This window comes from Pituophis catenifer, unplaced genomic scaffold (genome assembly GCF_029215685.1).
Source record: "Pituophis catenifer annectens isolate HBS135680 unplaced genomic scaffold, rPitCat1.0.hap2 SCAF_8, whole genome shotgun sequence".
Taxonomy (NCBI): domain Eukaryota; kingdom Metazoa; phylum Chordata; class Lepidosauria; order Squamata; family Colubridae; genus Pituophis; species Pituophis catenifer.
The window spans coordinates 44,120,179-44,136,048 of record NW_027256888.1 but is presented as its reverse complement, the minus strand read 5'-3'; the positions used below and the strand labels follow the sequence as shown (position 1 = coordinate 44,136,048).

Here is a 15,870-nt window from a genome sequence, read left to right as displayed (position 1 = left end):
ATGTATGTATGTAATATGTATTGAACATAAGAATAGTAAATACATTCAAGGAACCACAAGCAGTGGAAGTAGTTCTTCTCTTACACTGTTTATTTGTTTGTTTGTTTGTTTATTCAAGTCATGTTGTTCCCCAGCAGATGATATATCCAGAAGATACAGGAATTAAAACTAATAGACATTGATAAAGTAATCATATAATTTCTAAATGGGTAGTTTAACCAATTTGTGTTAATCTTGCCTCTTCTGAATCTCCCTACATTTAGTTTCAGTGAGAGATTCCAAGTTCTAACATGGTGTGAGGTGAAGAAAAACATCTCCTGATCTGCATTTTTCAAAGCCTTTACTATTGTATGTACTCACCCTATAATGTTTCCTGTTGTCCCTTTTAACTTTACTTTTAGCTAAGATTCGTATGGATTACATCCAATCATTTTGGCTGCCCTTTCTTATACTTTCCATCGTCCTCAGTCTCCTTCAATTGAGTTTGTTGGAACAAAATTCTTGATCTACTTTCTTGATACTCAGATTGTTTTGAATACTTCCGTAATGACAGTGACCTGAACTGTACTTATTTACAAACTGTACTTTTATATAAACTGTATTTATGTGTGTCTGCTCACACATTCTAATCACTCTATTGTTCCATGATGCTCCCCAGTTGTTCTCTGATACTCCCCAACATGAATTTAATATTTTTGATAGTAGGCACTGTAAGTGAACTGATTTACTAGAGGCCCAAATTTCTGTCCTTAAACTCTGTAAACATAAATTCACCCTAGCCCTGTTTATGCTGAACAAAATTTATCTCACATCCTATGTGCTGGCCCTTCCTCTTCTAATTATCTTACAGGATTGCATATCACTAAATCTTAGTTGTTCTAGTTAAATACTATGTCTTTTTATAAGTAATGGGTCTCCGGCAAAGCAAGAAGTACAATTCTTCTTCTACTCAAGATGATCTGTTCCTCCTCTGCATGGTTTATATTTCATATTAGGCCTTACACTAAAAAGAACTGGGAGACGTACAATATATAGATGCAAATATGACATCTGCTATTAAACCATAATCTCTACAGAGGTTAATTTTATGTTTTTCTCCAAATAAAATATAGAATACGGTAGTACTACGGTACATGACTGAAATAGTTAGCCCATGACCAACAGATCACAACTGTTTTCTCTGTACAACTTTTTAACAGCTTTTATTTATTTGTAAAATTAAACAATCCACATAAAATAACTGCTGAGGGTGACTTTCTGGGAAATTTGGTTCAAAATATTTGCTTTGATGAAGCCTGAATACTTTTATTTGGTGGCTTTGAAGAGTACAAAACACTGACAGAAGAATTCTTTGTAATATGAAATTAAGCCTTCCAAAAAAAGTAATAAGATATTTTAAGCCAAATACCCATTCAAGACTTTTGGTTTAGGAAGCATTGAGAATGAAAGGGACTAAATAGAATGCATATGTTCTTTTTCCACAGAAAAAAAGTTTGTCCATTAGCCTATAAATTGGGAGCCTTTGTATTAGCTATTAATTGGAATAAATGTTGAGTTTAGATCTACAAAATATCTATGGTGTAAAGTGTGGTAAATCTTGCACTTGTTTTGTTAATGAAAAATAAAGGTTTGACATTAATTAAAGAAGCTTATCAATTTTCCAAATTTTGAAGGGCCAAAAAAAGCATTTGTACTAGTGTGTTTGAACTGTCTCAGTTCAGATTCTCCCCAAGTGTCACATTATGAGCTCTAGAATCAATTTAATGCAAGTTTTTAAAACTGTTTTTCCTCAGTGGATTGTTTGAACATTTCTGTGGCTGTCAGTGGATCTTTTTTATATTTAGTATTTTTTTACTTTAATTTAAAATGAAAGATCGTTAAGTACATCTACAGCTCATATTTTATTTTATTTTTCTCTTATTACTGACCAACTAAAAAAGTAGGGAATTTAAGAGCACACTGTCAAAAAAATAAGCTTTAACTGAGAATGGGAGATTAATAAAGTGGATGAGCAGTCTATTATTCAAGTCAAGTGCAGTTATTCTTGCTTACTCTGCAGCTTTTTTACTGATTTACTGATTGCATTGAATAGATTGTGTGAGCCACTGATGGAATTATGGTCCCTGGATCTCAGTTTGGAAACCTAACCTCAGTTTGAAAGATTATCTGCAGTTTAATTTCTATTTATCAAGAATACAGAGGAGAGATTCTTGATAAGCAGAAAATTTATTTCCTTTGGAAACTTCAGACAATAATCAGTCAGCTCAGGGTTGAAATGAGGGGTCTTTGGTGGCCTCTGAGCTTGGTTGTTTTCTTGCTGACTAGCACTGATGATGATTACCTAGTTTGGGTAACAAATTGAATATAAGAAAACAAACAAGCTCAGAGAGCATCAAAGACCTGCCAAAGTAGACTTTGTACAGACCTTTAGAAGAAAAAAAATTTTTTTTAAGACAGAAATTCCTAAATATGTTGAATCTTCTTATAGTCTGTCTCAGAATGGAAATATAATTTCAGAAAGAATTGTTAGTTAGCTTTCCCACGGTTTTATGAAATACAGTAAGTAAATAGGAACAATTTTTGAAAAAGTGTATGCACAGTTACATATTTTCTTTCTTTGCCAGGATCCCCGATTCAATGCTGAAGTGGACCAAATCACAGGCTATAAAACACAAAGCATTCTTTGTATGCCAATAAAGAACCATAGAGAAGAGGTAAATTTGAGCATCTTCCTTTTATTCCATTCTAACATTTCTAGCTTTTGATTCTTTAAACCGCTTGCTCTTTTGTTTGCCTTGTTAAAAAAGTTTATTTGCATATATTCCACAGAGTAACTTTTGATCTGCTCCATAAAGTATGAAGAATTGGTATACAGCCAGTTTCTCCTTTCAGTGTTGTCATTTTCCAAATAGCATTAGCCATTTTTGGCAATGTCAGTGGGTCTGTATTTTCCTTCTGTAAATATCCAAGTTTGTTTAATTCATCTTGCCTTTAGTTCAACAGATTTGGCATTCCAGTGTAGTTTTATATAAGTTATTGAGAAATCAGTAGACTATAAACGTGATACAATGAAAAAGGGCTATTTTAGAATCTTCATTAGAATATTCCCTAGTGAAACTGGTGACATAAACATATAGCATCATTGTCTTCAGTGGGGTGGGAGGGTATCACACACAAATGCTTCCGTGTGAACTAGAATCTTTACCAGGTTTCCAGCTCACATGGAATCAGCCCTTGAAAAAGCTAGGTTTGTGTTGTAAGCACAGAGACAGTCTTGTCACCTACTTGACCAGCTTTATAGGAAAGTGGAGAGCTGTTCACTGCTTCTCACCTGTTGGATTGAAGCAGTAGTGGGTTCTACTTATCTTTGCTACCGGTTTGGAATCGGGAGTGTGTGTGGCACTTCTGTGCATGCGCAGAATCTTCTGATGATGTCAGGGTCGGTGGGTGGAGCCTCCCACCGGTTTTATTACTGGTTCTGTAGAACCGGTCTGAACCTGGGTCAACCCACCACTGATTTGATGGCTCTGGCACACAATCAGCCTTTTTCTCCTTTGTTCTGTGGAGATCGGAATGCAAGAGAGAGACTTCCTGGGAAGTATTAGAGAAAAATACTCTAAAATAACAATATAAATTACCTGGAGCTTTCTTGAGGCACTTTGAAATTTCACCAAGCTGGGCCGTTTTGGTGAGGACTATGCCTAGTCCATTAGCCAGTCTTTCTGGAGATGCATGTCATCTTCTCCAAAACCTGACCCCAATGCAAAGTAATGTTACCCAAATTGTTTGGTTTAAACAGATTGCTTTATCCAAGTGAAATTCGTTGCTTCGTGCATGCCTGTTGCTTTGCAGCAATTATTCCCTGAAATTGCAAGGAAGTTGATCAAACAATTCAGGATGGAAGTAAACTGTGTTCAATTCATTATCCTAGAACAATAGGAAAGGTATATCTTTGGGCAACTTTCATGATGTCTGCTAGGATGATTTTATTTATTCACTTAGATTATGCTGATCTGTTAAAAATGAGAAATATATTTGGGTTTTTTTGTCCCAAAGGTGCTTTTCCAAAAGGCAACTGGACTTTTTTTTTGGACTTCTTCTCACCCAAGAACATCTTCAGTTCTGACTGTCAAAATTGAAGACATTTCTTGAATGAAAAATGAAATGTCTTCAAAGAAAAACAAAGTTCAGTTGCCTTTTGGAAAAGCACCTTTGAGACAACCATGACCTGGATGACTGAGAATCTCCATAGACATTTGTTTTTTGCTAGAAAACAAAGCTCTAACCTCGCTCATCATTTTTATTCTAATCATATCTTTGGGACTTTCCCAGGCCATAAGCGATTTCAAGAAAATAAAACATGGGATTGGTTGCAACCTCGTTTTGCTTGGAAAAGTGCCAAAATTAAAAAAAAAAAAACCTTGGCAATCATTAAAACTGGCCCTAAATCAACTAAAACAACTGAGTTGAACAGAATTGGGAGTGATGCCCGACTTCAAAACTCCATGACAGGAGGTTTTGTTCAGTCTATCCTTTATTCAGATAAGTGACTGAAACAAAACAAGAACGTGTCAAGGCCTTCAGTCTGCAAGACTATGCTTATGATAATTGAAAGTTTATGATAGCTTAAAGTTCTGACTTTAAGAGGTCTTTGGTGTATGGCAGTTTTTTCTTTCCTTTCCAATAATCCTAAAGCGATCAAAGTCTAATATATCTGAACCATATCATGTTGGGGAACCTGATTAACAGCAGATATCTAGCCAATCATCTTTTTAATTGGTGCAAAAATTGATGACATTTTTTAGAGTGAAATAACTGAATTGTTTAAAATAATTATTCAGTTTGATATAGTTCTTGACAGTCAGATCATTTGCCTTCTTAAGCATAAGAAGAGTACATTCCCTTTTGTATATTTTTAAAAGGAAGCATTTTGGAAAGTTTCGCAGGGAAAGCTTTTTCTTTCTCTCTGGCCTTTCAACTCTTTTACCAAAAGGTTTTCATCATTCTAACCATAATAACTAACTGACATATTTCTGGAATGAGGCATGATTCCTGAATCATCCCCTAAATTATAATATACTTCAGCTATCTTTTCTGCTACTTCCACTATCATATAAGAAAACTCTAGTTCGTTGTCTCCATCACACCAGAAACAAAAAACTAAAAAATGTCCAGTATTATGAAGAGTTAAAGGAAGTTGCTTCTCTGCAAGCTGCCACCAGTGCCATCCAAAGATATTATGCCTTTCAGCAGTTGCTAATCAATCACAAGCATATTTTCACTGTCACACCTAACTCCCTAATAAGTGATGCCTCAGTGTCTTGGCCATCTGGGTGCATATAGCGCCAACAATTTCATGTGCTATGCATTTGTTCATAAAAAGTGCTGAAGGCAATAATCTTGTTGCATATGGAGAACTATGTGTTTTAAAAACAGACAAAACGATGCCTATATTTTGTTTTTTAGTGGAGAGAAAAAAACAAGAGGAATGGTACACATTTTGAAGGAACAAGAATAAAAATGGAATATCAGATAAATCTGGTTCTATCTGCATCAAGCTTTTCTCCTCCTTATTAGCATAATAATGCATAAAATAAACCTAAACATGTGATGTCCAGCATGGCACTTTGTTATATAGTATATTATTGCAGTTCCTAAATGCTGTCCTTCAGGGGTTAATTGGAATTTTGCAGATATTAATAGAACAACTGCAAAATCTAAATACATAATATTAAAGAAACACTTCAAAAAGATTATTTTTGAAATGCTTATTCTGTTAATTGTTGTGGAGATTTATTGATTGAACTTTCTTTTACCCAAGCAGGTCTGTCTATTCTTAATATCAGAAGAACCTTATTTTTCCCCTGTTTTTTTGTCCCAGTGCCTGTCTTACGCTTTTGAGGGAGTTCCTTCAAACTGTTATTTTTATAAAATCATAGTTAACAGTCTCTAGACAGCCTGTGCCCATTGGATCATTGCTTCAGAGATAATTTGTTATATAAACAAAGAAAAAGAATGTCCATGGGTGGGCAAAAAAAGCAGTGAGAACCAGTTAGCTATTTCTAACTTCCTGCCAGCTTCCCAATTGAGTTTCCTTTGGGAAATTGGCAGGGAATATAGAAATCTTCCTTCCTTCCTTCCTTCCTTCCTTCCTTCCTTCCTTCCTTCCTTCCTTCCCCAGGAATAGTGCAGAGGTTCCCTTCCCTTCAGGTATATTGCTGTTGCTGGGTGGGAGGGAGTCAGGGATTGTGAGATTGGCTGGGAAACTGTCATGGAACTTTGAAAATGAAGACCATGTGACCACAGCATCACAGCCACTGCTAATGCATTGAAGCAGCCACAACTTCCCCAAATTTGATTTCTTAGGAATCGTGGGTCCTAGATTTTGGATATATTTTAAGTTAGTCCATACGAGGTATCTTAGCACAAAAATTGTTGTCCTATGATACACTGTTTTGCTCATTTAAAAAGCATGATGATGACAGTTTTAATGGTATACAGAGATGGACATATGGAGAATAGCAGATTAACAGGCTTGAAACTGATGTTACAATTTAATGCCTCTTTATGTCTTTTGAATAAAGTGGAGATATACTTATTATTTCTTATTATTATTTATTATCTTTCCAACAAATAATGAAAAATGGCACCTTCTTACTTTAGTATCAATGGTCTGGAATGCCCTCCATAAAAGATATTCAGATAGTTTTTTTCTGACTATGAAGCAAACTGAAAAAATTATTCAGTTCCTGTTGAAGCTTGCATGACTTTCACCTGTTTTAAGTTGTTTCTCTTGTCAATTGCATTTTGTCAAATGCTATCATGCCAGACATTTTATTGTGCTTCTACACACACACACACACACTTTTTATTTTGAGAATCTCTCATGAGCTTATCTGAGGCTGAAGAACAAGGTAAACATTATTTTATAAGAACAGTATATTTGGATCCCAGCTGTTTTTCTTTTGAACATCAACAGAACATGCAGTTTTATTGAAGCTCTGAACCAATATTCAGGCACTCAGGAAGTCATCAAGAATCAGAAAATGGGATGCGTGAGCATTGTTCTTTGCTAAGTTTTGTAAGAAGAACTTGTTTAAAACTTTATAAGAACAGTAGAGAGGTTTCTGTGAACAACGTACTGTATAGCATTGCCCATTCTTCTGAATCAGTTTGAAACATGTCTCTTCATTTTGTATAAATGCCATTATAGCTCTTTATTCAGAACTTGCTTTTTTGCAAAAGTTCAAACATTTATTTCTCTTGTTTATTTTCTATGTTGAATAATACTTTAATTTGTAAACATAGTAAGCAAACCTAAACAATCATGAAAATAATACTGATTTTGCATTTAAAGCAGTTATTTTATTTTTAAAGTCTGACCACAGTAAGGAGACTGTTTGCTTATTATTTAGGAAACAGAAACAAAAAGAGGTAAGGTTAGAGTGTATTTCTTAGAGATCAGACAAAATGAAGCTGATGAATACGTATCTTTATACACATTCTCATATATTTTTTTTTTGAAAAGTTTTTATTTTATTTTATACACAAACAAACATTTAATACATCAGTCATTCCTTCCATGCGACATCTTGGTGTTTTCTCCATGACTTCATCTTTTTTGTAGCTTCTTCTGTCTTCATTGTACATATCTCCAAATACATTCTCATATTCTGAAGGATATAAAACAGAAGGGAAACTATCTAGAATTCCCTCTAGAATGACATGATAAAGAAGGAAAATTTCTTGAAAGGTCATTATTAATAAATAGCTAACTGGTTTCAACAACGTTTTCAAGTTTAATCTCCAACAAGACCACAGCAGCAATATAGCTGTAAAAAAAACAGTGCAATTTTATTTTAAAAGATGCATCTCTGTCCAATGGAAGCATGCTTGGATTTAGCAAATCTTTTCTCTAAGTTGTCTTTATTGAAGTCATCTCAGGAAGTAACAAAATAAAAAACAGACTTGCTTAGCTCAGTAATAACATAGGGTAAAAAAAGGACAGATGCTCCCTCTGGAATTAGAAGTAGTTTTTTCACAGAATGAAATCTGAGATCTGTATGTACAAGAATGCAACACGAAACATCCAAATAAAATAAAACGTTGAATGCATCTAACAATGCTAAAGAAATGTCTCTGGTCTGTGGAGAAAAGCTTTGGGGGAATAGAGAAAAATGGTGTGAGGTTGTTGTTTTTTTTTTTTTTTGGTGGGGCCTAAAAAGTCAGTTTCCTTATTTTAAGACAAAAAAAATAAAATAAGTGGCATTACTCTGTAGCGTATGATACACATGAAAAGCTTCCTTTTTGAAGCAAATTAAACTTCTGAAAAAGAGCAGTGATAAATACATCACTTAAGAGAAAAAGAAAGGAAACAGTTATCATAGCTTGGTGGACATTACCATCAGGAAGCTAAAAAAGAACTTTTCAAAGCAGACCAGATGAAGACATTTCTGGACTCCCTAACCACGTTTAATATTAAATAAAGACAAAATTAAGCTATTTTCAGAAAAACAGCTTGTACTCTATTAAGAGGGCCTGCTGAGTAAAAATGTTGAATATAAACAGAAATTATGACAATTATGGGTGTGAAGATGAAAGGAAAAGAACACTATTTAGGAGCCACGGTGGCACAGTGGTTAGAATGCAGTACTACAGGCTACTTCTGCTGATGGCTGGCTGCCTTTAATTTGGCAGATCGAATCTCACCGGGCTCAAGGTTGACTCAGCCTTCCATCCTTCCAAGGTGTGTAAAATGAGGATCCAGATTATTGGGGGAAATATGCTCTGTAAACCGCTTAGAGAGAGCTGTAAAAGCATTGTGAAGTGGTATATAAGTCTAAGTGCTATTGCTATTTAATCCTACCCTAATCTAGGCTTTGTCTCCTGACTCCACTTGTATTGCAGTTGGGAGCAATGAGAGATCCCATATAATAACAACTTTTAAATAAACTTAAATAATTACATGGGTCATGCAATGACATTGCCCTGGGAACAAAATAGTAGCTTACTATTAAACTGTATAAGAAAATAAAATAAAATGGGTAAAATAAAAAAAGATTGCAAAAATGCAAAATTGTATTTGCCTTTAGCAGTCTTGTCTCTTGCCCACTATTCTGCTTTAGAATCACTTTAGAAAACTCTTGGGATGTAATAGATTAAATACATAACAAAGAGTCAATATTCTAGGCCAGGGGTGAAATCCAACAGGTTTTGAGTAGTTTGGAAAACCGGCAAATATCACCTCTGGCTGGCCCCAGAGTGGGGTGGGAATGGAGATTTTGCAATATCCTTCCCCTGGAGTGGGGTGGGAATGGAGATTTTGCAGTATCCTTCCCCTGCCATTCCCACCAAGCCACACCATGCCCACCAAGCCACTCCCACAAAACAGGTAGTAAAAAAATTTGGATTTCACCACTGTTCTAGGCCTTGTCAATATGACATGATGTAACAGGCATCTTAAACAATTTTAACCATGGGTTGGCAAACACAGTATAATAAAAGGTTGCAGTTTGGCTGCCGTAGCTACAGGAATCCTCCATGCTATACTCTTTGTTCCATTAAGGTCATGCTTCAGATCAAATAAAATCTTTATTACAGTCATAGACTAGCGTAATTTTAATCGTGCTTCTTCACTGTAAGCATTTTCTCTCTACTCTGTTCTGTGATTTATGTGTCAGCCTCACTAGGTAGATTAGACCAAGAAAAAAAATTCCACAGGAAGGTTAAATCAGAAATCAAATAAATAAATAAAAATAACAAACAAATAAAACCACCTTTACTGAGATTGGCTATTATAACAGATTCTTGCAAATCTGACTGTAAACATGACCTATCTCATAAAATCCTGTTTTTCTGAAAAAAAATTCCAAACAATCAAATTAAGTTGTAATGAGCTGTACATTGGAATCTGAAGAGAATCTGGAACCTTTCTTAGAGTACCACTATGTATATTTAAAGCTTGCCATGAATTTGGACACCTGGATTATATCTTGACAAATAACATTGGTTATTGTCAGGTAATCAATAAATCCTTTAAAGTAGAATAATGGTAGCAACAACCATGTGAGAATGTATTCAAAATCATCTTCATTTTGCCACAAGCCATCCTATAACAAATCTAAGTACCTGCGCTTGAATTCAAGCAATTAATGAAATTGCATAGATTTTATGCCCTAATAGTAATCCTTCTCCAGCTGAACGGATTTTTAGTCTAAATTAACACACTCCTCCCCCCCCTTTCTTTTTTTTAATTTTTACTGTTTCCTCACAGCTTTTTAACAACCACAAGTTTTCCTTTCATGGTAGGAACTCTATATAGAGGGAGAATGTTCTTTTTTTTTTTTATTCGTTAGAGAGCCAGTGATACAATTGAATGGCTTCAGGTTTCTGTGGTTTAAAGCTAATAAAAGTGAAAAATACAGTGTTGTGAGCCAACAGCTGCAGGTTAGCTGTGCACTGGTAAGATTTTTACCAAACACACTGGGAAAGTTAGAAAGTTGCTTCAGTTGTAGGTACTTGCATTGTTCAATTCAATTGAATCTCTCCCTTCATTTTTCTAATTCTTGGCAAAGCAATCTGTTGGGAGTGGGGAAGCAATGAAACATACATTATGATACCACAGTGCAAGAGTATAACGTTATGTACTTGTGCCTGACATTAAGATGTAAATTCGTACAAAAAACTAGGATTGGTGTTATGATTTCACACTGCATTTTGCCCATCTCATCATTTTCATGTCATTGCTTTCTACATTTCTACTGACAGCTACAGATTCAAATTATTCTTGGTGAAGTTGCTGAAAGAGCCAACTCCTTTGCTTTTAACATTAATGTAATCATTATACCTAGCAAGAATCAGTTTCTGGACTAATCTTTGCTGTATGTAAACTGCCCAGGTATCACCCCAAAATATGAAAAAAAGTATATACAGTAACTACTGTAGATCTTTTGGAAAAAGCTTTGTAAAAGCTAGTCTATTAGTAACAGCTGTGGGTGCAACATATGTAAGATTGGTTTCCTTGATATAGATTTGCGCTGGAGAAAATGGTAGAAATTGCAGTATATGAAGCATTTAGCAAGCTATAAATGTATAATAACAGGAATTGATGGAAAGCTGAGGGATGATTTTGTTGTCAAGCCTTTTGTGAAATGCAGGATTATCTATTCTGTGTGGTGCCTGTTTTATGGAGATAAAAAGAACTTGTTACATAGTGATCTGAACTGTATGTTCAGCTATATGATATAAAATAAATTTTATTTCTATAGAAATGCTTTAGGCAAATCCTGTTAGGGGGTTTGGGAGCAACTCAGCAATGTGCAAAATAGTGATGCTACATTTCATATATTGGTACTTTTTTTTAGCAGAATCATCACCCAGTTGCTGGTTTTGTTTGGTTTAAACATATTCTTTAAGTGGCATGACTTTTTGAAAAGCCCAAGGGAGTTTATTATTAACCATAAAAGACTAGAGTTTGGGTTTTATGCAATAGATATGAGAATAAGAGTTTTATTTAAAATTATTTCAATGCTAATCCCCAGAACAATGAACACATTTGGGCTGCCAGTACCTTAAGAAGATTGGTGTGAGCTATAAATCATCATTTAATCACCAAGATATTGAAAATGTTTTTTTCATTTTTACAACTTGGCTATTGGAGCTTTGATGCTTAATGGACGAGCACACTTTTCCATATGTGTGCCTAGCAAAAGATCTTCTATTGAGGTCTACTTTAATCATAGAAGGCCTTGTTTCCTGTTTCATATCCCTTCCAAACTTCGGTGGCCACAAATAATTCTATTTTGGATGAACTCTGCGCAAGAACTTGCTGCTAATGTGCTAAGTCACTAGACTGAATTATAACTTTATTTATTGTATATATTTTTGTGGCTTCCTAGGAGCTTAACTCATGAGCAATAATAAACAATCCCCCCCCCGCCCCCCCAACCACCAGTTGTGGTTAAACATCTCTGTTATTGGGATTGGGGTTCTAGCCATTAACACTCTATATGAGTAACATGGAAAATTGCTCATATCTTCAAATTTCAACATATGTATTTTTAAAATTACAATTTTAAATTGTATCCTTAGCAGCACAAAATGACTATATATACCAAAAATATAAATTAAAACTTACCATAAAAACAAGGTAGTCGTGAGAAAAACAAAAAATCTTCTCATAAAATTTGGCAACACTTTTAAGGTAAAGGTAAAGATTTCCCTTGTACATATGTGCTAGTCGTTCCCGACTCTAGGGGGCGGTGCTCATCTCCATTTCAAATCCGAAGAGCCAGCACTGTCTAAAGATGTCTCCGTGGTCATGTGACCAGCATGACTATACACCAAAGGCGCACGGAACACTGTTACCTTCCCACCAAAGGTGGTCCCTATTTTTTTACCTGCATTTTTTATGTGCTTTCAAACTGCTAGTTTGGCAGAAGCTGGGACAACTAACGGTAGCTCACCCCATTATGTGGCACTAGGAATTCGAACCACTGAACTGCCGACCTTTCGATTGACAAGCTCAACGTCTTAGCCACTGAGCCACCACGTCCCTGATATTTTTAAGGTAGACAGAAACAAAATATACCATTAAAACCCCAATAGTAAAAAGTAGTCTTAATTGTCCATTCAAAACTGAGCATGGTAGGGACAATATACATTGTGATGCATACTGTACCTATTTCATATAAATGTATATGATGTCATGATACACAGTTCATCATTTTAATCAGGAACAGATGCCTTCATTTCTCAGAAGTATGCTATTACAGAAAAAGGATTTTTCCAAAGATCTGGTGATCCAACTTCTTTAAGTTAGAGGTTGACAATTTTTTAAATAACTGTTATAATCATAGTCTTAAATATAATATTTGTAATATAAATATTTATAATATAAATATTTCCTAAATTTTAAAATACCTTCACTCTTCTGAGTATATCAAACCTCAAGAGATTTGACCAAGTTTTCAGGCCAGCATCAAAATCTTGTGAAATATAGTGATCTTGTTTAATCATTTAAAATTTTGTAACCTATGGTGATGGATCATCCAATGATGAAGTTTTTCACTGATCTGGATCCTATTTTGCAGCTAAAATGTAATTAATTTTCCTGCTTCTTTCAAACATTCCCAGATATCTCTTCAAGGAAATTTGTATTTGATCCCATGACAAATACTGCAAGCATGGCAAATATATTATTTTGCTTTCCAGTTGAGTTGTAAAAGAGTAAATTTCCCATGCCTGCTGTGAATTATGGAAATTAAATACATCTAAGAGGTACCTGCTTGGGAAAGGCTGCACCATATCAGCAGTCCCTCATTGCTAGATATTGCAGAAGAAATTCTCTCTAGATCAGTGTTTCTCAACCTTGGCAGCTTTAAGATGTCTGGACTTCAACTCCCAGAATGCTGACTGGGAAATTCTGGAAACTGAAATTCAGACATCTTAAACTTGCTAAGATTGAGAAACACTATCTAGATCACGGGTGTCAAGCTTACGGTGTTATGTTGCTGTTACATGATGTTTCATAATGTTTTCCCCATTCGCGGAGGTGGGGTGGGCATGGTCTGCCTGTGTCGCATCTGGCCCGTGGGCCGCCAGTTTGACACCCCTGAATTCTAGATACTATTTGGCTGCTCTGATTTTCAGAAGTGAGGACAAATGCATCCATGTTTTGGGATACATTTAGGCAGAAGGTAATAACAGAATAATACAGCTAAAGGATATGCTTGTTTTAGTTCTATAAATCTCTTTGGGAGGACCTAGCATGCTAAAAGCATTACATATGAGTAAATATTTCTTTGAATCAACAGAATAATCTGATGACAAATTTGCTTTCAAAATTAGCTCCCAACCTCTCAATATTGTATAGATTGTGTATGTATGTATGTATGTATGTATGTATATATATATACTGCCGATTGCCAACAGTTCAGTTCTCACTGGCTCAACATTGACTCAGCCTTCCATCCTTCCGAAAGTCGGTAAAATGAGGACCCAATATGATGACTCTGTAAACCACTTAGAGAGGACTATAAAGCACTATGAGGTGGTATATAAGTCTAAGCGCTGTTGCTATATAGAGGCTGTAATCGTGCTTTTCTTTGTCCTGGAAGGTTGATTAAAAGAACATCGAATTGGCAAATCAATATAAATATGAATTGAAAGATTGGATAATGTTGAAATAACTTTTCATCTTTGGTAACTTTATGACTGAATGAAAATTGTGCCCAACCCCACCCTTCGCTTGCTCTTTTTTTAAAAGTGGTTTCTTGTTCTACAAAGGAAAGAGGAAGGCTGAAAATAAATGGGGTTAGGCTGATTACAGGCGCAGAGCTATTTCTGTTGGGAAAACTCATTTGACACAATAGGAGCAACAATATACGAAATACTTCTATAAATGTATCCTTGTATGACTTCCAATTTATGCTCGCAAGACAGATAATTTTATTTTAATAAACATAAAACCTGATAGATTTATTATACGTACACAAAAATGTTAGACATTTCAAGCTATTCGAAATAACACAGTTGCCTAGAAACATTAAAAAAACAAAGGAAAGCACACATCTGCCAAGGAAACTAAAAAATGCTGAATGTAATTGCCTTTTTAATACAGGTAGTCCTCAACTTACAAGCATTTATTTAGTGAGTGTTCGAAGTTACAATGGCACTGAAAAAATGACTTATGGCCATTTTTCACACTTAATAATTATTATTATTTATTATTTATTAGATTTCTATACCGCCCTACTCCCGAAGGACTCGGCGGTGCACAGCCAAACAATAAAAACACATACAATACAAAATTTAAAAATAGAATAAAATCAAATTAAATCATTTTGGCCCCAACAAATTTAAAACCCCAAACTTTTAAAACCAATTTAAAATTGAATATATAAAATACTAAAAGATATTTAAAATTTAAAAAATCTTTTATAAAAGAGGGGGAAAATTAGGCCAGGCCGGCCTGGTGAAATAGTAAGGTCTTTAAGGCGCGGCGGAAGGTGCGCAGATCCGGGATCCTCCGTATCTCTGGGGGGAGCTCGTTCCAGACAGTAGGTGCCCCCACAGAGAAGGCTCTCCCCCTGGGGGCCGCCAGTCGGCATTGTTTGGCTGACGGCACCCGGAGGAGCCCCTCTCTATGGGAGCGTACCGGCCGGTGGGAGGCTATTGGTGGTAGTAGGCAGTCCCGCAAGTACCCGGGTCCTAAGCCATGGAGCGCTTTAAAGGTGGTAACCAGAACCTTGAAGCGCACCCGGAAGACCACCGGGAGCCAGTGCAGCTCGCGCAGGAGGGGTGTTACATGGGAACGCCATGTCGCTCCCATTACCACCCGCGCGGCCGCACTCTGCGCCAGTTGGAGCCTCCGGGTGCTCCTCAAGGGGAGCCCCATGTAGAGAGCGTTGCAATAATCCAGGCGGGAGGTGACAAGGGCATGAGTGACCGTGCGTAACGAGTCCCAATCCAGAAAGGGATGCAACTGGCGAATCAGGCGAACCTGATGAAAAATCCTCCCGGTCACGGCCGTCAAGTGCTCTTCTAAAGACAGCCGTGAATCCAGGAGGACGCCCAAGTTGCGAGCCCTCTCCGTGGGGGCCAATGATTCGCCCCCAATAGTCAGTGATGGCGTCAACTGACTATATTGGGACGTCGGAAACCACAGCCACTCAGTCTTGGATGAGTTGAGCCTGAGCCTGTTCCTCCCCATCCAGATCCGTACAGCCTCCAGGCACCGGGACATCACTTCAAGGGCATCGTTGGGGTGATCCGGGGTAATAATCATTGCAGTATCCCCTAGGTCACATGATCAAAATCCGGCCACTTGGCAACTGGCATGTATTTATGACAGTTGCAGTGTCCTGAGGT

The 15,870-nt window shown here is 36.3% G+C and overlaps 1 protein-coding gene across 2 annotated transcripts in view; it reads left to right on the top strand.

The window, feature by feature from the left end:
• PDE5A (phosphodiesterase 5A) overlaps positions 1–15,870 on the top strand; it is a 71,283-nt gene that overhangs the window by 13,325 nt on the left and 42,088 nt on the right. For both annotated transcript variants that reach the window (XM_070948125.1, XM_070948126.1), the window contains exon 3: positions 2,625–2,714. In XM_070948125.1, the coding sequence (XP_070804226.1) occupies positions 2,625–2,714 (90 nt within the window). The remainder of the gene's footprint in view (positions 1–2,624; positions 2,715–15,870) is intronic.